Source organism: Cebus imitator, unplaced genomic scaffold (genome assembly GCF_001604975.1).
Source record: "Cebus imitator isolate Cc_AM_T3 unplaced genomic scaffold, Cebus_imitator-1.0 Scaffold162, whole genome shotgun sequence".
Taxonomy (NCBI): Eukaryota; Metazoa; Chordata; class Mammalia; order Primates; family Cebidae; genus Cebus; species Cebus imitator.
This window is the reverse complement of record NW_016107477.1, coordinates 3528419-3551271: the sequence shown is the minus strand read 5'-3', so window position 1 is coordinate 3551271 and position 22853 is coordinate 3528419. Positions and strand designations below refer to the sequence as shown.

Genomic DNA, 22853 nt, shown 5'->3' with positions numbered 1-22853 from the left:
ACCGTAAAGGGGGAAGTTTTATCATTACAAAGGTACAGAGAGTGTTTAGGCAAATACACATATGTTCTTTGATATAGTAAAACGCATCTCTTTAAAATTCCTTTAAATAGGATTTGTTTAGGGCAGCAGCTTGTTTTAAAATCTTTTTCTATAGTTTCAAAAACATTTCTTTCTTTATTGAATCTTTGTAGTTCTTAAAAGCATAAGGGTATGTCCCTTAGGAAGCCATGAAGAGAGATTCTGCGGCCTTAGACCAAGTCAAATCCAACCCTCTAACTAGTCATATTCTACTGTTATGTAACATTAATAAATAACCTTCAATGACGGCCATGAATGGAGCTTTGCTTCGTGACAGAAACACTCCAGTACTTCAGATGTGACCACTGGGGGAAATGTCTTGTAAATAAAGAAAAGCACTTAAGATAGCTGTTTTTCAAAAAGTCTTCAGTTTTACAAATTTTCTTTAAAACAGTAAGCAAAGCACCATGTTCTCTCTTCTTAACAGAGTATCTTCTGTCCTCATAATTAACAAGGACAATTATATTATTTATTTCAAGAAACATTATACCTTTCATTTCTCCCATTCTTCATATTAGAAGTACTAGGTTTCCCAGTGTATGCACACGAGACACTGGGGTAATGAGTGAAATATAATAATTTGGAGGGAAATAGGTAACTTATAACCAAAACTTACCCAGGATTGCATATTTGCATATTTACAAGTTAGTGTATAGCTCTGACTTGGATTACAAAGTGCGAAAGGAAATTGTCAAAATGATTGTAGTGCAGAATAGAACGTTTTTTTCCCCTTTCCAGGAATCGTTTCCGCTTTGTCTCCAAAGTAGTAAATCAACAGCATCGGACATGTGGTCTTGGTGGAGGCAGTTCTGGCGGTATCTCGGGCTCTGGTTGTAACGAGAGGATACTATTGGACAACTCATTCCTTAAAATATCCAGAGGCATCTAAAGGATAAACAAAGAAGACAAATACATTTTAACCTTACAAGGTACACATAGAGCTGACCCTTGAACATGGGTTTGAACTGCAGAGATCCATTTATACATGGCTGTTTTTCACTAAAGTTACACTGAGTGTGCCTGCCTCTCCTGCCTCCAAATCTACCTTCTCCTCCTCTGCCTCTGCCACACAGAGGAGACAGCAAGACCAACCCCTCCTCCTCCTCCTCAGCCTACTCAGTGTGAAGACGATGAGAATGAACAGCTTTATGATGGCCCATTTCCACTTAATGAATAGTAAATATATTTTCTCTTCCCTATTATTTTCTTTTTTTTTTTTTTGAGATTGAGTTTCACTCTTGTTGCCCAGGCTAGAGTCCAATGGTGCTATCTTGGGTCACTGAAACCTCTGCCTCCTGGGTTCAAGCGATTCGCCTGCCTCAGCCTCCTGATTAACTGGGATTACAGGTGTACACCACCAAGTCTGGCTAATTTTTTTGTATTTTTAGTAGAGACAGGGTTTCACCATGTTGGCCAGACTGGTCTCGAACTTTTGACCTTAGGTGATCTGCCTGCTTCAGCCTCCCAAAGTGCTGGGATACAGGCACGAGCCACCATGTCCAGCCTATTTTTTTAATAACGTTTTCTTTTTTCTAGCTTACTTTAAGAATACGGTATAAAATACATATAACATACAAACTATGTGTTAAGTGACTGTTTATGCAATCAGTAAGGCTTCCAGTCAATGACAGGCTTTTAGTAGTTAAATTTTGTAGGGAGTCAAGTTATACTTAGGTTTCTGACTGTTTAGGGGGTCAGCACCTCTAACCCCCTTGTTGCTGATGAGTCAACTGAAAATGCTTTGCAAATTGTACAAGTATATAAAAAACAAAGTATTGTTATTGAAAGACCTCTGATCACTTAAGATCAATTAGACATTAAAATATCAAGCCAAAAAAAAAACCATGTTCAAGATACTTCATATCACAACATGAACAATGTCCGGCCTATTTAATACCCTATGGTAGAAGAGACCAAATCAACCTCATAAACATTTATTTTCACAGAACCAGCTATAATGAAAATACACTAATAATTTTAAAAATGGTCTATGTTCTCAGGAGTTGTAAGCTTACTAAAGAAAGAAATAACCTACCCTGGCAATTATATAAACTTTTTTTTTTTTTTTTTTTTTTTTAATAGAGACAGGGTCTTACTCTGTCACCCAGGCTACGGTGCCAGATATGATCATAGCTCACTGCAGCCTTGAATTCCTGGGCTCAAGCAATCCTCCTGCATCTGCCTGAGTGGCTGGGACTACTACAACCACGTATGTGCCACCACACCTGGCTAATTTTTAAATTTTTTTGTAGAGATGGGGGTCTCACTATGTTGCCCAGTCTGGTCTTGAACCCCGGGCCTCAAGGGATCCTCCCACCTTGACCTTCCAAAGTGCTGCGATTACAGGCATGAGCTACCACACCCAGCCTAAACAATTACTTTATTAGAAGCTTCTGAATTATGTTTGAACTGAGCAAATTTCACTTAATATTATAAACTTCAGTTCTTATGAAAAATTTTTGAATGTAAGCCTAAAGATGCCTGAAGAAACTGCTGCTGCTCAATGAAGCTGTCTAGCAATTTTCCTGCAACTCAGCATCATGGAAAGGTCTTTGTAAGGAAGTGGCTCCCCCCAGGCAGCAGACCAGGAAGGGATGCAAGTATAGAACCATGGGCTGTCTTCTCCACTAAGACACCTGCAGACTTGGCTCCAACTGAATTTTCAGGAGAAAATGGGGGTGGGGAAAAAAAGCAAATGTCAAATAAACACAGCACATTGCCATACCCTGTTAAGTCACTCCACCCCGCTGTATCTTACGGCAAAGTGAGTATGTCATACACCAACCCCAAGGACACCAGAAGCCCTGGGGTAGGAAATGGCTGTCAGTACAACAGGCTGGGTACCTCTGGCCGAGTTAACAACCATACCTGGTTCTTGAGTCTGAGCATAACTACTGTACTTGGTTTCTAAATACAAAATTCTCAATAAAAAAGTAATAAAGGAAACAACAGATTTCAGATAAAATACTTTCATAATGTAGATTCTTTTTTTTTTTTTACCTTTTTGAGAATGTCATCGACAAGTTTCAGAAATATCTCATCCACATTGAAGTTATCCTTGGCACTTGCTTCACAGAACCGCATCCCAGTTATCTGCTGTGCAAACTGAGAAGAAACACACACCTATTTCCTCTGTGTGGGTACCACACAGACCAGTGTGTGAGCATGAGGCCTCTGGGCTCAGCTTCAAGGGAAGGGCTGGGATTAAGGGGTAGAAAGTCCCACTGATGCTCAAATATAAAGTTCACAAGTATAGCAAATTCTTACATTACAAATAACTAGCAAAACAAAAGACAATAAAAATCCTTAAGGTGATGCCAGGACCTTCCAGTCAAATAACTTGCCTGTTTCTAAGAGTATAACATATCTGACATTTAACAAGTGAATAGCATCATTCCTCCACGATTCAACCCTTAGCAAAAACTACAGAGGTTTAAAGTGCATTAAAGTAAATCATAAAAACAACTTTTGGCTTAAAATATGTTTCTCTGTATAAAAATACACTAATGTTTTTTCTTCCTCCCTTTCAGAATAAATTTAAAAGAGCAGGAAGTCAAAAAAGCACACACAAATGGGGAGGATGTGACTGAGTTATCACTTTATCAATAATTTCTTCGTAATTTTTAAAGTAAGTAATTCATTAAAAGAAACAGTACCTCAAGCACTAAGCACAGTGTGTGGCAACCTTGGTGCCCCTGGCGCCCTCTCACCTTTTCCCCCTGCTGCCTGGTGATTTCTCTGTCCGTTTCACAGTCCAACTTATTTCCAACTAAGAGAAGCTCTGCATCTTCTGAAGCATACTGTGGAATGTTAAAAGAAGCTACATTTCAAAGATGGGCATCACTAGCAGCAGAAATGTAAACCAATACAGTATATTTCACTCATTTCTATTTGTCCATTCACTTCCACTGTCTTTGAGGGTCTACCAGGTCCCAGGCAGGACTGGACAGGGGCGCAGCAGGGCTTACCATGTCTTAGAAAGCAACTGGGGCACAGGCATTAAGAACCACAATGCCCTTGGTCATTGACCCAACAATTCCCAAGATCCCATCCTAAAGAAATGATTCAAATACAGGCAAAGCTCTATACTTGAAAATGGTTATCAACTGAATAAAACCTAAAAGTCAAACAAAATGGATGAAAAATCAGGTAAGTTATTTTAAAAACACAGCATTAAAAAAATACACGCTTCAGAAGAGCACTGAATGACACGGAAGAACCCCGTGACAGAATATTCACAAAATGAGCAAGATGTAAAGCTAAATAGAGTGAAGCCAATTTGGTTTTTCAGGATGACAGAACTACAGATTTTTAATTTACTTTTGTGCTTTTCTTGATTTTCCAAATTTCTATAATGAAGGTATCATTAATTTTATAACCAGGAAAAAAAGTTAAGCTACACTTCTAAGTTTAAAAATACATATAGGCACAGTAAGATTTCGCTCTTTAAAAATGAGGTTAAAATATCTTGAGCAGCTAACTTAATTTGTGTATTTCTAAAAAGTTATTTGAAACATATTGCAACAAAAGGCACCTGAATGGTGTGGCCGTGGCCCAGTCATGCAGCCAAGTCAGGAGTGCTGGCCCCTTATCAGGGAGGTGTGGGCAACAGTAACAGCACCTGCCACAGGGCTGGGGCAATGGGCCCCGCAGCCAGGAAGCACTCAGGAAATGACACTCAAATAAGATGAAAAGTAGCAGTTGATGACAAAAGGAAGACAGCATCAGACCTCAAGACCTTGGCACAGACTCACAAACTCAAGTACCGAATGGGGTAGGATTTAGGCCATTTCTTTTGGTTTTGTATTCATCCTGTTAGTTCTAAAAGTTTTAGACTATGAGGATTGTTCTTTTCTAATTTCCATAGGACTGCACTCTGTGACTTCCATATGAGGGGACATCAGCATCCGCTGATGTGCCAACAGAGGGCCCAGTGTGACTGACGCCCAGTTCAGAGCAGGCTGGGGCAGGGGCCCCTCAGGTCTGATCCATCCTTGTAACCCTCTGTTGCCCAGGCTGATCTTGACCTCCTGGGTTCAAGTGATCCTCTTGCCTTGGCCTCCCAAAATGCCAGTATTACAGGTGTGAGTCACCACACCCGGCCATCAATCTTAACACATTTTAAAGAGGCATACATCATCAATGATATGTTTGGTAAAGCTGGCAACATTCTCCAACGTTATCTAGCAGACAGGTTTAAATGCAATGTATAGACAAAATCCAATTTATATTGGGTATGCTTGTTACGCAAAAGAACTAAACATCAAATTACTGCATTAGGGAAGAAAACTCAAAATGTGGTCGACAGTGTATCATCACATCCCACTCCCAACTGCTCTGCCTTCTAAATGTGTATTTAGGAACACGTTTCTTAGGGGAGAACCCACGGTTTACATTAACTACAGAGACACAGGCTATCTGTATGATTCAATCACGAGCCAAAGGAGAACTCGCGCTCCTCTTGTTCAAAACGAGGAGTTAAATGGCATCTATAATTGTGAGGACAGATGTCTAGTGGGTGACGGAGGCTCACGGGACATCCGCAGGCCCCGTGGAGAAGGCCATCATCTCAAGGTTGTCACTCAGTGGATGTTCATGAGATGGGTTTCCAAGTGACCTTTCTGCAGAAACAAAATGTCCTATATATCTAATTCCACGAAAGCAGCTGGATGTAGAGGAATGAGCATGTTTGGCCTCTGTAGTCAGATAGTCCATGCTACCAGAATAAATATCCTGATTCTGGATAAATTTAATTCTTCTTTGCCTCATCCACAACACAGGACTACATCCCTATCCCGAAGGCTATAATATGAGTTAAATGATGTTTAGTCTGTATAAAAACATGCTCAATAAATGTGTTTCTCCTCCTTCTTTTAATAATGATTAAGACTCTAAAGCAGAAAGTTCACATTGAACAGAAAAATGCCAACACTTACCTTATCAATCATCTTCATCCATTTTGGCAAATCATCAAACGTCTCCTTCTTAGTGATATCATATACTAATATGATCCCCTTGGCACTTCTGTAATAAGCTGAGGTAATGCTGTTGAATCTCTCCTGACCTGCTGTGTCCCTAAGAAAGAGCAGCAAAAATCAGTTCCCAAACAATGCCCAAAGTGAGCAACACCACATTCCAATGCAAACATACATAATGCTTCAGTTTTTCTGTGACACAAGAACAAGAGTAACACATATTTCTCTTTTTCTTCCATGGTGACTACAGTTAAACAAAGTAGGAAAAATTCAGGTTGACTAAAACCATGACATACAAGATACTTTTGTATTTGAGTTAACAACTAAATTAGATGAATGGAGATAGATTATGAACCAAGATCAACACACTCTCCAGAACAACTTTTTCCCTTACAACAGAAAATCAGCAATAAGAATGCTAATATAACATCAAAATATGATGTTTTTCTAAAATAAAATGGGGAAAAAGTTTTTAAAATACAGAATTTACAAAGCAAACTCTAAGAATCCACATTATAGGTGATTTACAAAACCATCTGTTATACCCAGGAACAACAACGCCGCACAAGGAACACACACTTTACATACATGCATGACCCACTCCACTCTCACGCACACAGTAAATGGTGGGGATCCTAGGGTTCTGAAAATGAATGCCCTCCAAGTCACAAACAATTCATTTTTCGCTCACTAACCACACCTAGTGCTGGGGGCAAGGGTGGGGCACCTGTGGCAGCTTATGATAAACACTTCAGATGAGAAAAGAAGATCCACAGTTACAACCCTAGCAGATGCAGTCAGACCAGCAGCACTGAGTGTGTGAAGACAAGCAGGGCCAGCTCTTGAGAACACCTCCATGTGGGTCCAGCGACTGACTGGGAGAGCCCTGCTGGCCGCTGGGAGCTCCTCACATCTGCACTGACACCTGTGGATGTGCACAGTAGGTTTTCTGAACTAGTTACATTCAAACAAAAACATCAAGAAGTCCCAATTACTTTATTCTTCTTCTTCTTTTTTTTTTTTGAGACAGAATCTTGTTCTGCCACCCAGACTAGAGTGCAATGATGCAATCTCGACTCACTGCAACCTCCACCTGGAGTTTAAGTGATCCTCCTGCCTCACTCAGCCTCCTGAATAGCTGAGATTACAGGTGTGCACCGCCATGCCTGGCTAATTTTCATAGTTATAGTAGAAATGGGATTTCACCATGTTGGCCAGGCTAGTCTCGAACTCTTGACCTCAGATAACCCACCCACCCTGGCCTCCCAAAGTGATGGAATTACAGGTGTAAGCCATTGGCCCAGCCTCTAATTACTTTCAAACCAAGATTTTGAAAATTAGAAAACAAGAATTTTCATGGCAAAGTTTGAAAATCCTGTACAGAGTAAAACTTTTATTTTTTTTCAAATGAAATATTTCCCCAGTGTGAAAATTTGTGCAGAAACAAAGCATAAAAGTAATTTTTTATTTCTTACCTCATACCTGAAGGACTAATGTAAGTTAATGTTAGCTTTGTAATCAATGGGCTGACCTTCTAGAATAAATCATAAGGGTACAAGGAAATTTCATACTCTACAGATGTGCACTTGACCATATTTCTTCCCCTTACAAAACCATAACTTCTGTTCTAGAAGGTTCTGAGTCCCCAATCTACAACACTCAGAGGGAAATGGACATGGAAGGAGTCTGCGGAACAGTGAAGGTGTGCCAGGAACTGGGCAGTGGACTGCTGTTCCCCAATTTTCTCAGCAGCACTGGCTCAAACATTCCCTGGCATGGATGACAGCTGTGTCTGAGTCCCTCTGCTGCCAGCAGGGTGGGAGTGGGCAGAGTCCGAGGGCACCTGGGCACTATTCTTGGCCCCATGACTTGGCTTCTTGGAGAACTCAACCTCTCTGAGCTGAACTCTGTTTCCTCCTGTGTAAAATGGTGGAAGCTATAACAGCTCTATGGTAGGCAGTTATCAACAATATGAAAATGCAGAGACAACTGGCACTATTAAGGTGTACAATTCTCCTCTAACTGACATGGATGGTTAGTATCTGGTTTTGTTGAAAAGATGACCAATAGTCCCCCAGTGACGAAAAATGCTATAGAATTAGCCTTCTTAGGCTGGGCACAGTGGCTCACGCCTATAATCCCAGCACTTTGGGAGGCCGAGGTGGGCGGATCACCTGAGATCAGGTGTTCAAGACAAGCTTGGCCAACATGGTGAAACCCCAGCTCTACTAAAAATACAAAACGTAGCTGGGCGTGATGGCAGGTGCCTGTAATCCCAGCTACTAAGGAAACTGAGGTGGGAGAACTGCTTGAACCCAGGAGGCAGAGGTTGCAGTAAGCTGAGATCGCACCACTGCACTTTAGCCTAGGGGACAGAGCAAGGCTCCATCCCCCAACCAAAAAGAAAGAATTAGCTCTGTTATTTTCTTAACCGTAGATGGAATACGTGGTCAAAGAAAAAGGGAGGAGAGATACCAGATAGGTTTGCAAATACAGTGAAGTCCATGATTCCACAACTGCTTGTTTGAAATCTAAAACCATTCTTTTTTCTCCAGGCTGACACTGGCCACAACCACATAAAGAACAATGTAAGCACATCAATCAGTACAGATGCCAGCTGAGACCTGTTTCTCCTTTTAAAGCAAATATAAAATTCAAAGGTCCCCTGCAACCATCTGAATGGACGCTCTCCTCGGCCAGGGCACTCTAAAATTCTACCCTGAAAGGCTGGTGCTGGCCATGATGGGCAGTGGGGGGTCAGACACGCCTCACTATACCCTCCAGCATGAACATCAACACAGATCTTAAATCTAGTAAGAAACATTTAGTCTCTTCTCTCTGAAGCCTGTTACTTGGAGGCTTCATCTACATGAGAATATCTAGGTCTCCACAACCCCTTACAGTAACCCAGACATTCTTTTCTATAGATAATAACTCTTTCAACCAACTGTCAAACAGAATGTTTAAATATACCTCTGACCTGGAAGTCCCTATCCCTTTTAGCTGTCTCACCTGTCCAGATTGAACCAATGTAAATCTTACATGTATTGACTGAGGTATTATGTCTCCCTAAAACGTATAAAAGAGAGCTGTACTTTGACCACTTTGGGCACAGGCTGTCCGGACCACCTGATGCTGTATCATGGGTGTGTCCTTAGCCCTGGCAAAATACATTCTCTAAATTGATTGAGGCCCATCTCAGATATTTTTTGGTTTATATCTTGTATTATAATAAGCCTAGAAACTGTTTGAGAACCACCACAAATTTCCAATTCCAATAAAGCTCAATGGAGAAGGCTTCCGGTCAAGGACTAACACTCGCAAAGCGATTTCTTTAAAGACCATCTATGATTTACCTTTCTCCAAAGAACCCCAACCAAGTGCACCACAGTAGAGTAAGCTAGGGGGCAACGGCTTACTGGGTCCCTAAAAACGCCCCTTGGCCATGTTGTTATAATTTATGTCTTCCTTCAGGAGACCTGCCACCAAGTTAGTTCATATTAGTGATACTTTATTGTCAAACAAGCAGAAAAGCTCACTGGGAAATTCATTTCCACATAGTGCGAAGCCATTTGCTTTGTCTCAGAGGATATGAGGATCCCCTGCTGCCCTGACTGGAAGGTGAGGAGGGCAGAGGCAGGTATGTTGCTGTCTACCCGGGTCCCGCAGTACATCATCAGTAGACATGCACTGGTCACATGCTTAAAAACAGAAAGTTGATGCTACATCAGGCAAGGCAATTTTTTGGCCGCAGAACTGCAAAAACAAACAAAAAAACCCCCACAAAACAATAACAACAAAAAGGCACCCTGGATATCTGAAGAATATGATAGAGACTAATTCTTTAGGATTTCTAAAAGCAACTTAAAAGACCACACTAATAGTCACCTTCAAGATGGCTGAGAAGGAAGAGATTCAGATACCATTTGGTTTCCATGAAGAGTCAATGAATAAAATTATTTCTTAAATCCTAGGCATTTAGGGGTACACTTTACTACTTTCAAACCAATAAAGAGTTATCTTTCAGAGGATGGTTTACCATTCTCACAAGTTATGACTTGTCCAAATTAGGATTTGATTGAAAGTTTTTAATGTTGAAAAATATTCTGTGCTATTTGAGTATTGTTAAGAAACATTCTCCATTTCTTTAAAAAGTTAAAAATCATAAGCATTTTTCTACTCTGAAATCTGTGGTTAATAACACAATATAGCTGAACCACAAATATAACAATCAGACTAAATCTCAATAAGCATTTTTGAAATCATTCTTTAATAACTTTTTATTCTAGGCAATTTTCATCTGGTTTTCAGTGCAAGTCAACTCACACGCACTTCTATACACATTCAAGACTTTAGAATCCAGAAATTACGGATGAAAAACCAGAGAAATTACAGATAATAGGAGTTTTAATGAAAACAATCAAAGAACAAGGATTTAAGGCAATTTTGACATAGCTTAAAATGTTTTTGCATGAATAGCATACTTAGGAATCTCAGGAACATTAAGAAGCTCACCATTAAGAAGTTAGCTGCCTCTGCTGACTTTAAGTTCAATGTAAAGAAAGAGGATAGAAACCTCAAAATGCAAAACCCAATGCAATCCTTCTAACACAAATGAGCAAATGAGGTTGTTTACAAAAATCCCAATGAGAAAACATGAACTAGTTCAGCACTTCCCATTTAAGCCCATTCCTTAAATGCCACTGTTAGGGCTTGGCTCTGAAGGCTGGGGGCAGAAAAGCATGTTCCTTTGAGAGATGATTCCATATTCCCAAAATATCTGGGCTGAGAAAGCTTTTATTTTCTATTCCTCTCAAAAGTGCCTTTGCTTGATTTATTTCCCTTACATACTAAATTATTTGCTATCATGTATAGCCAAAGAATAAATGAAATGTTGATTCCATTCAACAAGTATTTCTTAAATACCTACTGTGTGCCAGCACCATAATAATCCCACACATATCTCTACTTATCAAAAAATTAGATGGTATCAATGCACTGATCATACTTTCACGTTTCTATGAAAAGGTAGAATCCTAATATTTCCCTCTTTTTCTCAATAAACTTGGGTTTTCACTGTAATGATAAGGTGCTGATTTCTAGAGGTTGGCAACTTATTAACATCAGCTCAATCATCATTTACTACAGTTAGCATGCCATCTTATTCTATTTCTCTCTTTGCTTTTCGTGCAAATTGAAGAATTCCTGCAATTCTGTTTTCCCAGTTTGGTATACAACAATGCTTGGAGAATTCAAAGCCTTTTATTTGCGGTATTTAATATGTCCACTTAAATTATTTAATTACTAACTTTCAGGGCATATACCAATTTAGGCTATGAAATACTACCTCTTCCAAGCAGAGAACTAATGGAATGATGCCAACCTAAGAACACTGGTTAAAACAATGTTCCCCAACAGTGGACTGGTCCAGCAGGCAGAACAAAGGGTCCCTATATAAAGCATTTTGATTCTGTGTTTGCCTAAAGGTAAGTGACAAATTTCATGGCTTCAAGTCCATTTCAACACAACTCCAAGTTCACTGTAAATAATTTCCAGGACACCATTTGGATATAAATTCATTGAGTTACCATCCTAGTCAGCATATTTTATTTTAGCTACACTTACATAAAGTTCCAACGTTCATGTAGAAATACTTTAAAGCACAGAGAAGAGAAAAGTGGTCCTTTTTCTGACCACAGATAATCAACAAACTGAAATACGTGGCAATGACATAAAACATTACAAAAATGTAACAGACACCTGCAGCTTTTGCTACTTTTAGCTTTTAGGAATCTATAGTAAATAATGCACGTCTTCCAACAAGATCCTCCTATAAAAAACCGACTGGCAGTGCTTTCATGCCAGTCTAGAAAACTGGAGCAGAGCCTTCTATTATTAGCACAATCCACTGCGCCTCCTTGAGGGACCATTTCCAGCTACACAGGCTCCTCCTATGCTCTCAATGGATGACAGTGAAATGACGACAATACGCCTACAACAAAGCAGATGACGCCAGCGCAGCACAAGAGCTGCACCTCACTCCAGAGGAAGCCAGCCACTACTTTCAAACACTAATACAAATTAGAACTATGATTCCAACACTTCCTTTTTAACTACTGGATATCAATAATGAAGAAAAAGGTTTTCATCTTTTAAATAAAATATTTCAGAAGGTAAAAATCTTATTTTGAGTTATATGATCAACGAAGTGGCTGGCCTGCAATGGATATGTGAGTCACTGTTCAAAACCCCCTTGCAGGAAAAGACAAATCTTACTTCCTAACTGAGTCACTGGAACATTCCATGTAGAAAGCTTGCAATCAACCATTCCATAAATCCAATGCATTTTATTCTTCTTCCCTTAGTTATGCTCTTTGCCAGTGCTGTACAGCTGTACAGATTTAGAGAATGAAGGCAAAGGAGAGAAGAGTCAAGGGAGAATCAGGAGAGGGAGAGGGGTCATTTTTGGAGAATGCTTTTATATCCAAGAGAGAAATGGTTTCTGAGTGCCCACCTGCTCTTCGCAGAACCACTGTATCTCACTTTCTCCCCAGGGGAATTCCATCAGAATTCTCAGCTCTGAGTCAAGGGAATTGTACTCACATTCCAGGAGTGTCCAATGTCACCACCACAGACTTAGTGGGCAAAGTTTTAGGGAGGCACCAGGACATATGGACATACTTTATAAACCAGAATATTGCCATCAGAGGTGAAGATGGAAGTATTAATGCATTAAGACCTGTGCCACAGTCATCAGGCATGGCTGTCACCCACTAAGGCAGTCATCACACATTCTAATAGTGGTTACATCACTTTTGTGGGGCAGTATCCTCATCAAAAAGTACCTCACTGACAGGTACTAGATACAGAGAGAAGCATATCCCAAATCCTTTAAAAGATGGTCTTTACCTTACAGAACTTATAATTAGACACAGCAGTTTGTGTGCAAAACACTTTGCTGCCATTTCCAGTGTTTAAAAGCTGGGTAGCAATGTCCAAAAAGTCTGCGGGACTAGCACAGGAAGAAATGATCTATTTGTTGTTTATTCAAGTATTTAGACAAGGCTTAATGTTTCATAATCAAGCCAAAAACTAAAATATGCAGACCAAATGCACAACACAAAAGAAAAACAAACAAAAAACCCCAAACCAAAAAATCTTTGAAGTGCGTTTTACAGTGAAGTGACCAAATGAAGATATTACCTCAGACACCTCCAGGAGGCAGTACTGCGGCCCGGCTGCAGCTGTGGCCCAGACAGGGACACGGATGAAGAATGAAGACATGGCACTAACATTCAAGCATTAGGTGACCGATGATGCCACAGATGAAGCAGCAATTAACGCAGATGAAAGCAAACATACACATGGTGGACAAACAATCAGAGCTGAGGGTGACCTGCCAAGAGGAGTTAGTAAGCTGAGTACACCGCAGCTGTGGCATTCAAAACAAAACGGCATTCTCAGAGGACCTCAATGGGGCTACTTTTAAGCCACCGCCAGACCAGATCTCATCCTTTCTTCCACAGATAGGTCGTTAGCACCTGCGGGCTGTTAACAGGTTAATGGCTAACAGAAAGCTCTTAGTGCTGGGTGCAGTTATAACACAGCTGGTTGTCTCTCATTTCAATTGTGATTTGAGAAAGGGGCCTGGATTCATTTCTAGCAGGCATTAGTGGGGGCTCACATCCTGTGGAATCAGCAGTACAGCCAGAAGGAGTATGCCCACCCACAGTCACAGTCACACTGTGCCACCAAGAAGCTCTGGAACTGTCTGCTGGGGACCTGCCTTCAGATTGCACAAACCTGGTTATGAACATATTTGGCTTTCTTTGAATACTATCACACAAAATAAAGACATGAAGACAAGCATCTGAGCAAACATTTTAGTGGTGACAGTGTTGATATCACATAAATTATTTGAAAATACAGGCAAAAAGGTTCTAAACTAGCTACCATTAAAGTAACATTCTTCTGTATACAACTACTGCCATGTGCAAGTGGCATATAACATAACAGCCTCATCTAAAGAAACACTGTTCATTTAATTTTAAAATGAGCAAAAGAGGAGAAAAGTAGGAGAGGCAAATCAGCTCAAACAGTTCATTTTATTAGGCAAGTGCATGGACTGTTAAACACACACAGCACATTACTGGGTGCAGACTCTCCCACTTACCAGATCTGTAATCTAATTTTCTTTCCTCTTAGCTCTACAGTTTTGATTTTAAAGTCAACACCTGTAAATAAAACAAACAAATGTGAAGCAAAAACAACAGAGATGCAATCTGTCATACAAAATAATCCTATTTGTGTATTTTCTTATCCTTATCAGAAAAACCCCCCCCACAAAATCTGACATAATTTAATTCCAAGTAAAAGCAGTATCTGAAACCTTGCCTCATCCCTCATCCTTGAGTCCACACTGGGAAAGTCAGCCCATGTTATGTCTTATCCTGAATGATCGGCCTGTTATTTGCTGTTCATAACACAATTTATTACTACCACAGTTCCGCACAGAAACCAGTTCAAAATTACATTTAATAACTATATCAACAAATGAGTGGTTTTAAAAGGATGTTATCTCAGGCAAAATTCTTATACAGAACACTGGAAACTTAATCAAACTTAACCTTAGTCAAACAGCCTTAGTCTGAACTTAGAAATTACGGTACTAAAAAGTTCAGTACTCATGACAGTTTTAGGTAAATATAAACATAACATTATATTATCAACAGTGAGAAAGAAGATTTTAAAATTTACTCTTATACAAATTAACATACCCAACTTTTTTATTCATTTTAATATTACTAAGCAAACCGTAATGTATCTTTTCTTTTCAATTTAGCCTGTAAAGCTTCAGATATATTTTTAAAACCAAGTTTTCATTTGTGTATGCTACCTTATATGCCTTCCAGTTATACAAAATGTAAATAATTCACAACAATATTTTATTACACAGTTTTCACAACTTAGGGAAACAAAAGGGATGCTGGCTGAATTTAGAACTAGGGACACTTTCCCTATAGGAATGACTTCCTGACAGCTTCCTTGGGACCCAGGGTGTAGGTGATTCCAGCTCCCCTGGCCAGCAGGTGCCCATGTTTGTGAGTGGCATGGTGGCCACAGAGGACAAGGCCCTGACTGCCCATCTCTGGGAACTGATGAGGTGCTACAGTCAGATGAGGCTCTTGAGGGGAAGTGGAAAACATGTGACCCATTTTTATAATTAGTAACACACTGTGGACACCAATGCCACACAAAAGGCATGTTTACAGCCCTGGGGCAGGGTGTGGCCAGGGAAGCAGCCCTCCTGCCCTAGGAGAGAAGTTGCATGAATATAAAACGTCAAAAGAAAACAAAGCTAAAGAGCATTACTCCATGTCAACTACTAATCTCTCACACAACACATAATTTCAGATGTCCCTGAAGGAAAGCTGGTTAACTCAATTTCACTTTCAGTTCTGGAAATGATTTGCTTTCCAAAGTCAAAGGAAGCTCAGACACTGCCTTGACCCAGGAAGCAGGTTCTACATGATGGAGAATCTTCAAAGAGTGGCTTAACACTCAGCTGCAAGGAGACTGCAATTTCAAGTGATACTCTACAAGACACACAAACAGTGCAGAGATAATTGGTATATTCTGGTTTAAAGCAGCACAGTTTAGTGACAAAACACTGTCTTCATATTAACATAGTTAGGATTTCACTGCTGCCATGCTACTCTGTGATAGAATTTACTAATCAAATGCATAATCTGTGATCACTACTATTCTATTTTACTTTCCTTTCCAATTACTTCAAGTAAGTCTGTTTTTAAAATGTAATTAAAGGAGCTGTAACTTTGTAAACCTTATGGCAGCGACTGCTACTTTGTTGAAAAGAACTGGCAGATGACACTTCTTTTGAGCTCTGCTTCAAACTGACTAAGAGTCCCTGAAATAGCTAGAGCAGATAGATACTCTTTGTTTTGATTACAGTTTTCTCTGCTAACAATGGAGTCTGAATATGTCAGACAACCCTTTCCAACCAACTTTAGTAACTTATCCAATTCCAGCAGTCCTACAGTGGGACTACTTTGTAACCACATTTAATGAGTAAAAATAAAAGGCTAGGATATTAATATTGTAGGAAAACAAAGCAAAGAACACCTGACAGTAAATAGGGCTAAGAACCTGCTTTAGCACTGAGCACTCACGAACAAAAAGAAAGGAACAGACACTGAGGGCTGCTTGAGGGTGAAGGCTGGGAGGAGGCAGAGGACTGAAAAGCTACCCATCAGGTCCTATGTTCACTGCCTGGGTGACAAAAGAATCTGTACACAAAACCCCCATGACATGCAATTTACCCATATAACAAACCTGTACAGGTAACCCCTCCTGAACCTAAAATAAAAGTTGGAAAGGAAAAAACCAAATAAAAAAAGAATCTGTTCAGCCAAAATGAAGACTATCTCATAGTGAGTAGATGAATGACAATAACACAACAGAAAAATATCCAATGGTCAGATCTACGGTTCCATGAGTAAAACCAGTTCCTTAAAACAGTCCTCACTCTTAAATGAAATATCCTATACCTATACCATCTCTAACAGCCATGAAATAGCCTGCATGACTGGAAACTTAATCCAAGTTTTGGCTTAGAAACATATAACTGTATCAAAGTACACAGCTAAACATTTCTAAAAACTTTCTTACATTAAAAGTCAAAAATATCCCTTAATGTTGTCTATTTCTAATATTGGCATGTCATAGAAGTGATAATGATCCTTAATAAGAGGAAAAGTCATCAATAACCTAAAATATCTGGCAGATTATTTAGGAAAAGTCAACAGAGTTCCTGTCACAGAAGAGGAAATGTTTACAAACAATCAAGGGACAAAGAAGGTGTTCACTGCTATCTACAACCCTGGTGAAAACTGGTTTCCTACAGGTATCTTGACGAAGGGAGGAAGCAAGGAGCCCTCACCACTTAGTTGATGGGGACAGTCCCTGCCTTTGAAAAGCTTAGTCATACTGACCTAAATTAACACACCATGAGCTTGGCAAAGCGCCTTTCTTTGCCGTTCTCTCTTCTTAGAGAACCTCCTTGTCTGCCCAGAATGCTTTGAAGCCGTAGATTTCCCATTTGAACTCTTCTGACTGCACCCACCCTTACCCTCGTTCTTCATCTATGTTCCAGTGCTTGGTCCTGAACTCTCTTCTAGCCTGTATCACATCGTTCCTTCTTTGCTGGCCTGTCCCACAGACTATGTGCCTACCCTCTGAGGATGCAGTCATCTTCAGCCCCCTAAAATCTAGGACACAGCCAGGCATACAACAGCAACTCAATAAATCTGATGGCAGGAAATTGCCTCTCTTCTCCATCAAATGCTGCATATGTAAGGAGAAATGTGAATTACTTTTGGAAAAAATAAGGAAATTCAGGACTGATTAGTTATAAATAAATAAATAATAGATAACTGAGTAGCAGGTGTGGAACAGAAGCGGTGAACACAGGGATGCCCAGCACACAGAAGAAATATTGAGTGTGTGCAGCAACATAGCCTCTCATTTCTCCTCCAGTTCTTCAGAGGACCAGGCAGCTGTCCTTGCTGATAGCTCTCCCTACACACACTGATCCCAGAGGATTATGGTAACAGTTTCTCTATCCAGTCCCTTAGATAGAGACTGGTCTACTAGGTGAATTATTCTGGTGAGGGGAGCTTGGTTTTTTTTTAGGCTTACCAATTTCATGGAAGTCTTTCTAAAAGCATTTTAATAATGCTTTCGAAAAGCATTCAGGCTACAGAGATACAGTATTATCAATGGTCTTAGACTGCTGTATTTAAGTCAGGTTTTTTTTTTTTTTTGGAGGGAAAAAAAGAAAAGACTCTGTCACCCAGGCTGGAGTGCAGTGCTCACTGCATCTTCCAACTCCTGGGCTCAAGTGATCCTCCCACCTCAGCCTCTCGAGTACCTGGGTCTACAGAAGCGCACCACTACCACTAACTGATTTTGGTTTTCTGTAGAGACAGTGTCTTGCTATGTTGCCTAGGCTGGCCTCAAACTCCTAGGGCTCAAGTGATCCTCCCACCTCAGCTTCCCAAAGTGCTGAGTTTACAGGCATGAGCAACTGTGCCTGTGTCTTATTCTTGACCTTAATTGCCTTTAGTACTAATGACAGTGGACATCCGTGTCTAACACCCAACATCCAAACCTCACAGCAACCCAACCACAGGGGAACTATAACCCCCATTTTATAAAGGAAGACATGATGAGCAGAGAGAGGACAGAGTAATTTACCTGTAATCATACCACAGGCTAGTTTAGCAGCAGAACCAAGACTCAAATTTACACCACTGCCCACAATGAAAGGTTTTTAAAACAAAAGTCAGATGGGTGAAAAAAGAGAAAAGCGTGACATGATCTGAAGTGGCTCATAGTCCCCACAGCCAAGCTGTTAAGACAACGCCTGACTCTGCTCTGCCTTCTTCCTGGCTGCCTATCACATGTCTTAGCAGCAGCGGGAGGAATCCCTGTACTTAGTGCTTGTAAGATTTCTATGCTCCCCTTAAAGCAAAACATTTGCACACTACTGTTTCTTTTTGCTAGGCCATAAGAAGCTACAAAAGTGAAAATAGCAAAAACACACAAAAACTTCTTTCTTTACGTTCCTTTCTAGTAAAAAGCTGAAGCACCATTGTGGTCCAAATCTAGAACTACGGTTGAGTGGACTGTGCCTTCTTCTTCCATGTCCAGGTCACTTCTCTCTCCACCAAAGATCTGGGGCTCGGACCAGACCACAGATTTTACTTACTACTTTCAAGAAGATGAAGGATTTTCATAGACTTGGAAATAAGTCTCAATACAAACAGTGGTTGTGATGTCACTGCCAATTTATCATAATGACCTTAAGTTTTGTACAGTGGCTTTTCTTCCAAGGACATATCTTGTACAATGTTATCTAAAATTGGATATAATATTCCTACAAAGGGAGAAGACTGCAAGCATCTTCAGTTGTGAGAAAATAAATTAAGGAACACGTTAAGGTCACAGAGACACAGGCAAATCTAGCATTGAAAACAAGTCATGTGGGCCTAAGGCCAGTCTTCTGCCCAAACTCCACCACCTACATATACCTGTAACGAAATATACAACTAAACATTTACCTGTATGTTTAGGGAAGAGCTCAAAATGAATTCCCATCCCATATAAGGAAAAGAGAATGCAAACTCACTGCTAGGAGACCTGTCTTGTGACATCCTACTATTTAATACTATCTGGCTTTTCCTACCTAAGCTGTGTTATAAAGATTTAAATAGAAACTAAGTACTATAACTGTAAAATATTTTTATCAACTCAGAAGCAGAACTATTAAAATCCTAATGTTACCATGTGTCATTAAAAAAATGCTTATCCAGGCCTGAGGATGACAAATGTGCATCCAGGTATATGAAGATCTGTTCTTGCTTGCATACAGGCTTGGCATGCTCCCACCCAGCAAATAAAGCCCACCCTGTGTCTCTCTGTATGCAGAAGCACAAGGAGACAGCCTTGCACTTGATTGGAACAAACAACGAGGGACTGCATCAGGGAGGGGAGGGACAGTTGGAGGTCCTGGGCCTCCAAGGAGAGGTGTGGCTGGAGCTGAGAGTGCCCGCACTGTCAGAGCCCAGCAGAGTGAGTGAACAGTTCCACTCATGGAACTATACATGTATAAGAATTCCACAGAAAGCTGCATGTCCTCTTTGCAAATAAAAGATTAAGAACTTTTGTGGTGTTTGCTATATTTCAGATAATATTCTAAGGGCCTTATCTACATTAACTCATTGCAATGTATATTCAATAACAATTTTATGAGGTAGATATTACTGTCCTCATTTTATAGATGAAAAAACAGAAGTCAGAAAAGCCAGTAGACTGCGCAAGGTCACCAAGCTGGTGAGTATGAGAGCACAGATTTGAGCCTGGGCTGCCTGACTCCAGGCTGTGTTCCTTCCTATGCACTGTGCAGCCCCACCTATGAACAAGAGGCAGAGGCTGGAAGGGAGCTAAGAACATATTTAAGGCTGAAAAAGAACTTTGCATTGCTAAGCAAGTATATAAAATTAACAGTAAGACAGGGTAGCTGGCTGGCTGGGACAGATTCCACCCCTGTACCAGGAGGCCTTCTCTATTCCTTGGCTTCCGACAAACCCCTATCTGAAATGCTACCACCTTATTTTGAGCTCCTGGTCAAAAGAGGAGAATATTTAAAGGGAGGAGAAAAAAACCCATGATCAAATGGTGGACTAATAACATGTTCTTCATATGCAAAAAAAAATGAATTTCACTACTACTCAGAATGGATCCATGAAAACACAGGAACTGTCAAACAGATGTCCTACCCAGGACATGTGATTACACTTTGATATTTATATCACATGTATGTATCAGTGTGTATCATTAAAGGGTAAGGATTTTTTTGGGGGGGTGTTTCAGAGTTTTTTGATCTACAGGATAAATTAGAAGAGAATTATAAATTGCCTTTTCTAAGCCAGACATGTAAGATATTTTCTTTTTATTTGAGCCTATACTGTGAGATGGGAACAAAGTGTAAACCCTGCTTTGCTTTTCTTCTTATGAGTGAAGACACTGAGGTAAGTTGCTTATCTAAGGACAGCTGGCAGCCTGTAGTGGAGCTGGAACTTACATGCAGGACTGTCTGCCTGCCTCCAAAAATCTCCTTTCCACAAACACCACCACTTGGGAAGACAGTGGTGGCCAAAGAGAAGGTGAAGTGTTTTTTCTTTTTTGAGGCAAGCTCTTGCTCTGTCACCCAGGCTGGAGTGCAGTGGCGCGATCACTGTTCACTGCAGCCTAGATCTCCCTGGCTCAAGTGATCCTCTCGCCTCAGCCTCCCAAGAAGCTGGGACTATAGGCATGCATCACTACACCAGGCTAATTTTTGTATTTTTTTGTGGAGATGGAGTTTCTCGCCATGTAGCCCAGGCTGGTGTTTTTTAAGCAAAAAATTAAAAGTAAAAATTTGACTGCAGGTGTGTGATTATTTAGCCAACTGACAAGAGTGTTGAGGTCCTATCACACACAGCTTGAAGAGGGGAGAAGAGGCACGTGAAAAACACAAAGCTCAGCCAGGTACAGTGGCTCACCTGAGGTCAGGAGTTTGAGACCAACCTGGCCAACCTGGTGAAACCCTGTATATACTAAAAATATAAAAATTACACAGGTGTGGTGGTGGGCACCTGTAATCCCAGCTACTCAGGAGGCTGAGTCAAGAGAATCACTTGAACCCGAGAGACAGGGGTTGCCGTGAGCTGAGATTGCGCCATTGCACTCCAGCCTGGGCAACAGAGCAAGACTCTGTCTCAAAAACAAAAACAAGAACACAAAGATTCTCATTTACAGGGGTCCATTCCTTTGCCCAAGTGCTGACATGGAGTTGGAATTGCAGGTTGTTTTATTAGCTAAGCACCAGAAACCAAAGAGTGGAGTTTGTCAGAGTTGGTGGAAAAACATTTTCTATGGAATCCAGTGTTCTGTTTAGCCTGTGTTGTGCTTCCTGGTTTTAAAAGATAAGATTCTTTTTTTTTTTTTTTTTTAAACAATCACACTCAATTAAGGGCACAATTTTGGTCTGTAGTTTTGGCTTTCCAAATACTTTCCAAATGTCAAAGGTGTGAATTAAAGGACAAAAAGAGGAGAGCTAAAGCCTAAAGTGAGAGACACTAAACCTCTTTCCTAACACGTATGGCTGCCTCCATGACTCAGCTCCCCTCTGAAAAGGGTAAACAAGATGTACAGGTGTGAGCTTTGTGCCCAGGGAAAGGAAGAGCAAGATGGTGTCTTATATAAATGGAAAAGGTCTCTTAAAACTATTTGTAGAATGACTACTGTACAAAATTGTTTTCTTTAAAAATTCAAACTAATGTTTATTTGGAACAATGCATCTGGCATCCAAGGATAGAGAATAATTTGGACCTATCAGTTCTCAAAGGAGCCTACTCTGCCTTCTACAGCCAGTTAAGATCCATTAACAGATGGCTTCTGGCAGATTCCACAGACTGGAGGGAAAGAGGCAATCTCTAAGAATCTGGATCTCTGTCATGCATAATGAAACCTTTCTTCCTCAGTGTAAGTGCAGACAGCGAGAGAAAGGCTGAATGCACTTCAGCCAGGTCTTTAAATAGATTTTTATTCAACACAAACAACCTAACACCAACTGAATCTGCATGCTTTCTCTGAAAGATAGCTACTTTAGTCCACAAAAGGGGATGCTTTGTCAAGCCTCTCAGCTTGCTTTAAGTTCATTAAATAAACCTAATCACATAGCACACAGCATATGTGGGTATAAGAACTAAATGTTGGTTCCTCTCAAGCTCACATCCCTGAGTCATCATGTTACATCATTTTGGCAGGGGAGTCTATGTGAGGTTCTCTCCAGATGGAGCAAAACCACGCTGCATGGCTGCAGAGCCTGGGCTTTTGGAGTGGGAATTCTGGACGATTTTCCCTAATTCTCTCTTAAGTGAAACATGGGCAGATTGGTCATGGCTTGGAAGACTGTGTACAAATACAGAAGAGCAAAATAAAATACACAGTTAAGCATTTAAATCCAGTATGAGATGCTCATTCCGGGTTTTCTAACAAAAATCTCTGCCCTCAGTTTCCAGAATAAAGTAAAAGTAGTCAATTTCCAGGTAAAGACTCTGGTGGACTGCATTTGACCTGTCATGCTGCTTAACATTCAAGAGCAGACCCCCAGAGAGCACTTCTGCAGGAGTTTCAAGTCACTCGCACTACCCTGCTTTCTAGCGCATGCCGTCT

At 40.5% G+C, this 22853-nt stretch overlaps 1 protein-coding gene across 1 annotated transcript in view; it reads right to left on the bottom strand.

Moving 5' to 3' along the window:
* Positions 1-154: 154 nt before the first annotated feature.
* Positions 155-22853, bottom strand: part of RAB12 (RAB12, member RAS oncogene family) — a 28449-nt gene continuing 5750 nt past the window's right edge. The window contains exons 2-6 of the mRNA XM_017543920.2: positions 14227-14287; positions 6015-6153; positions 3789-3878; positions 3079-3183; positions 155-963 (exon numbers count right to left, since the gene is read on the bottom strand). Of these exons, the coding sequence (XP_017399409.2) occupies positions 850-963; positions 3079-3183; positions 3789-3878; positions 6015-6153; positions 14227-14287 (509 nt within the window). The 3' untranslated portion in view covers positions 155-849. The remainder of the gene's footprint in view (positions 964-3078; positions 3184-3788; positions 3879-6014; positions 6154-14226; positions 14288-22853) is intronic.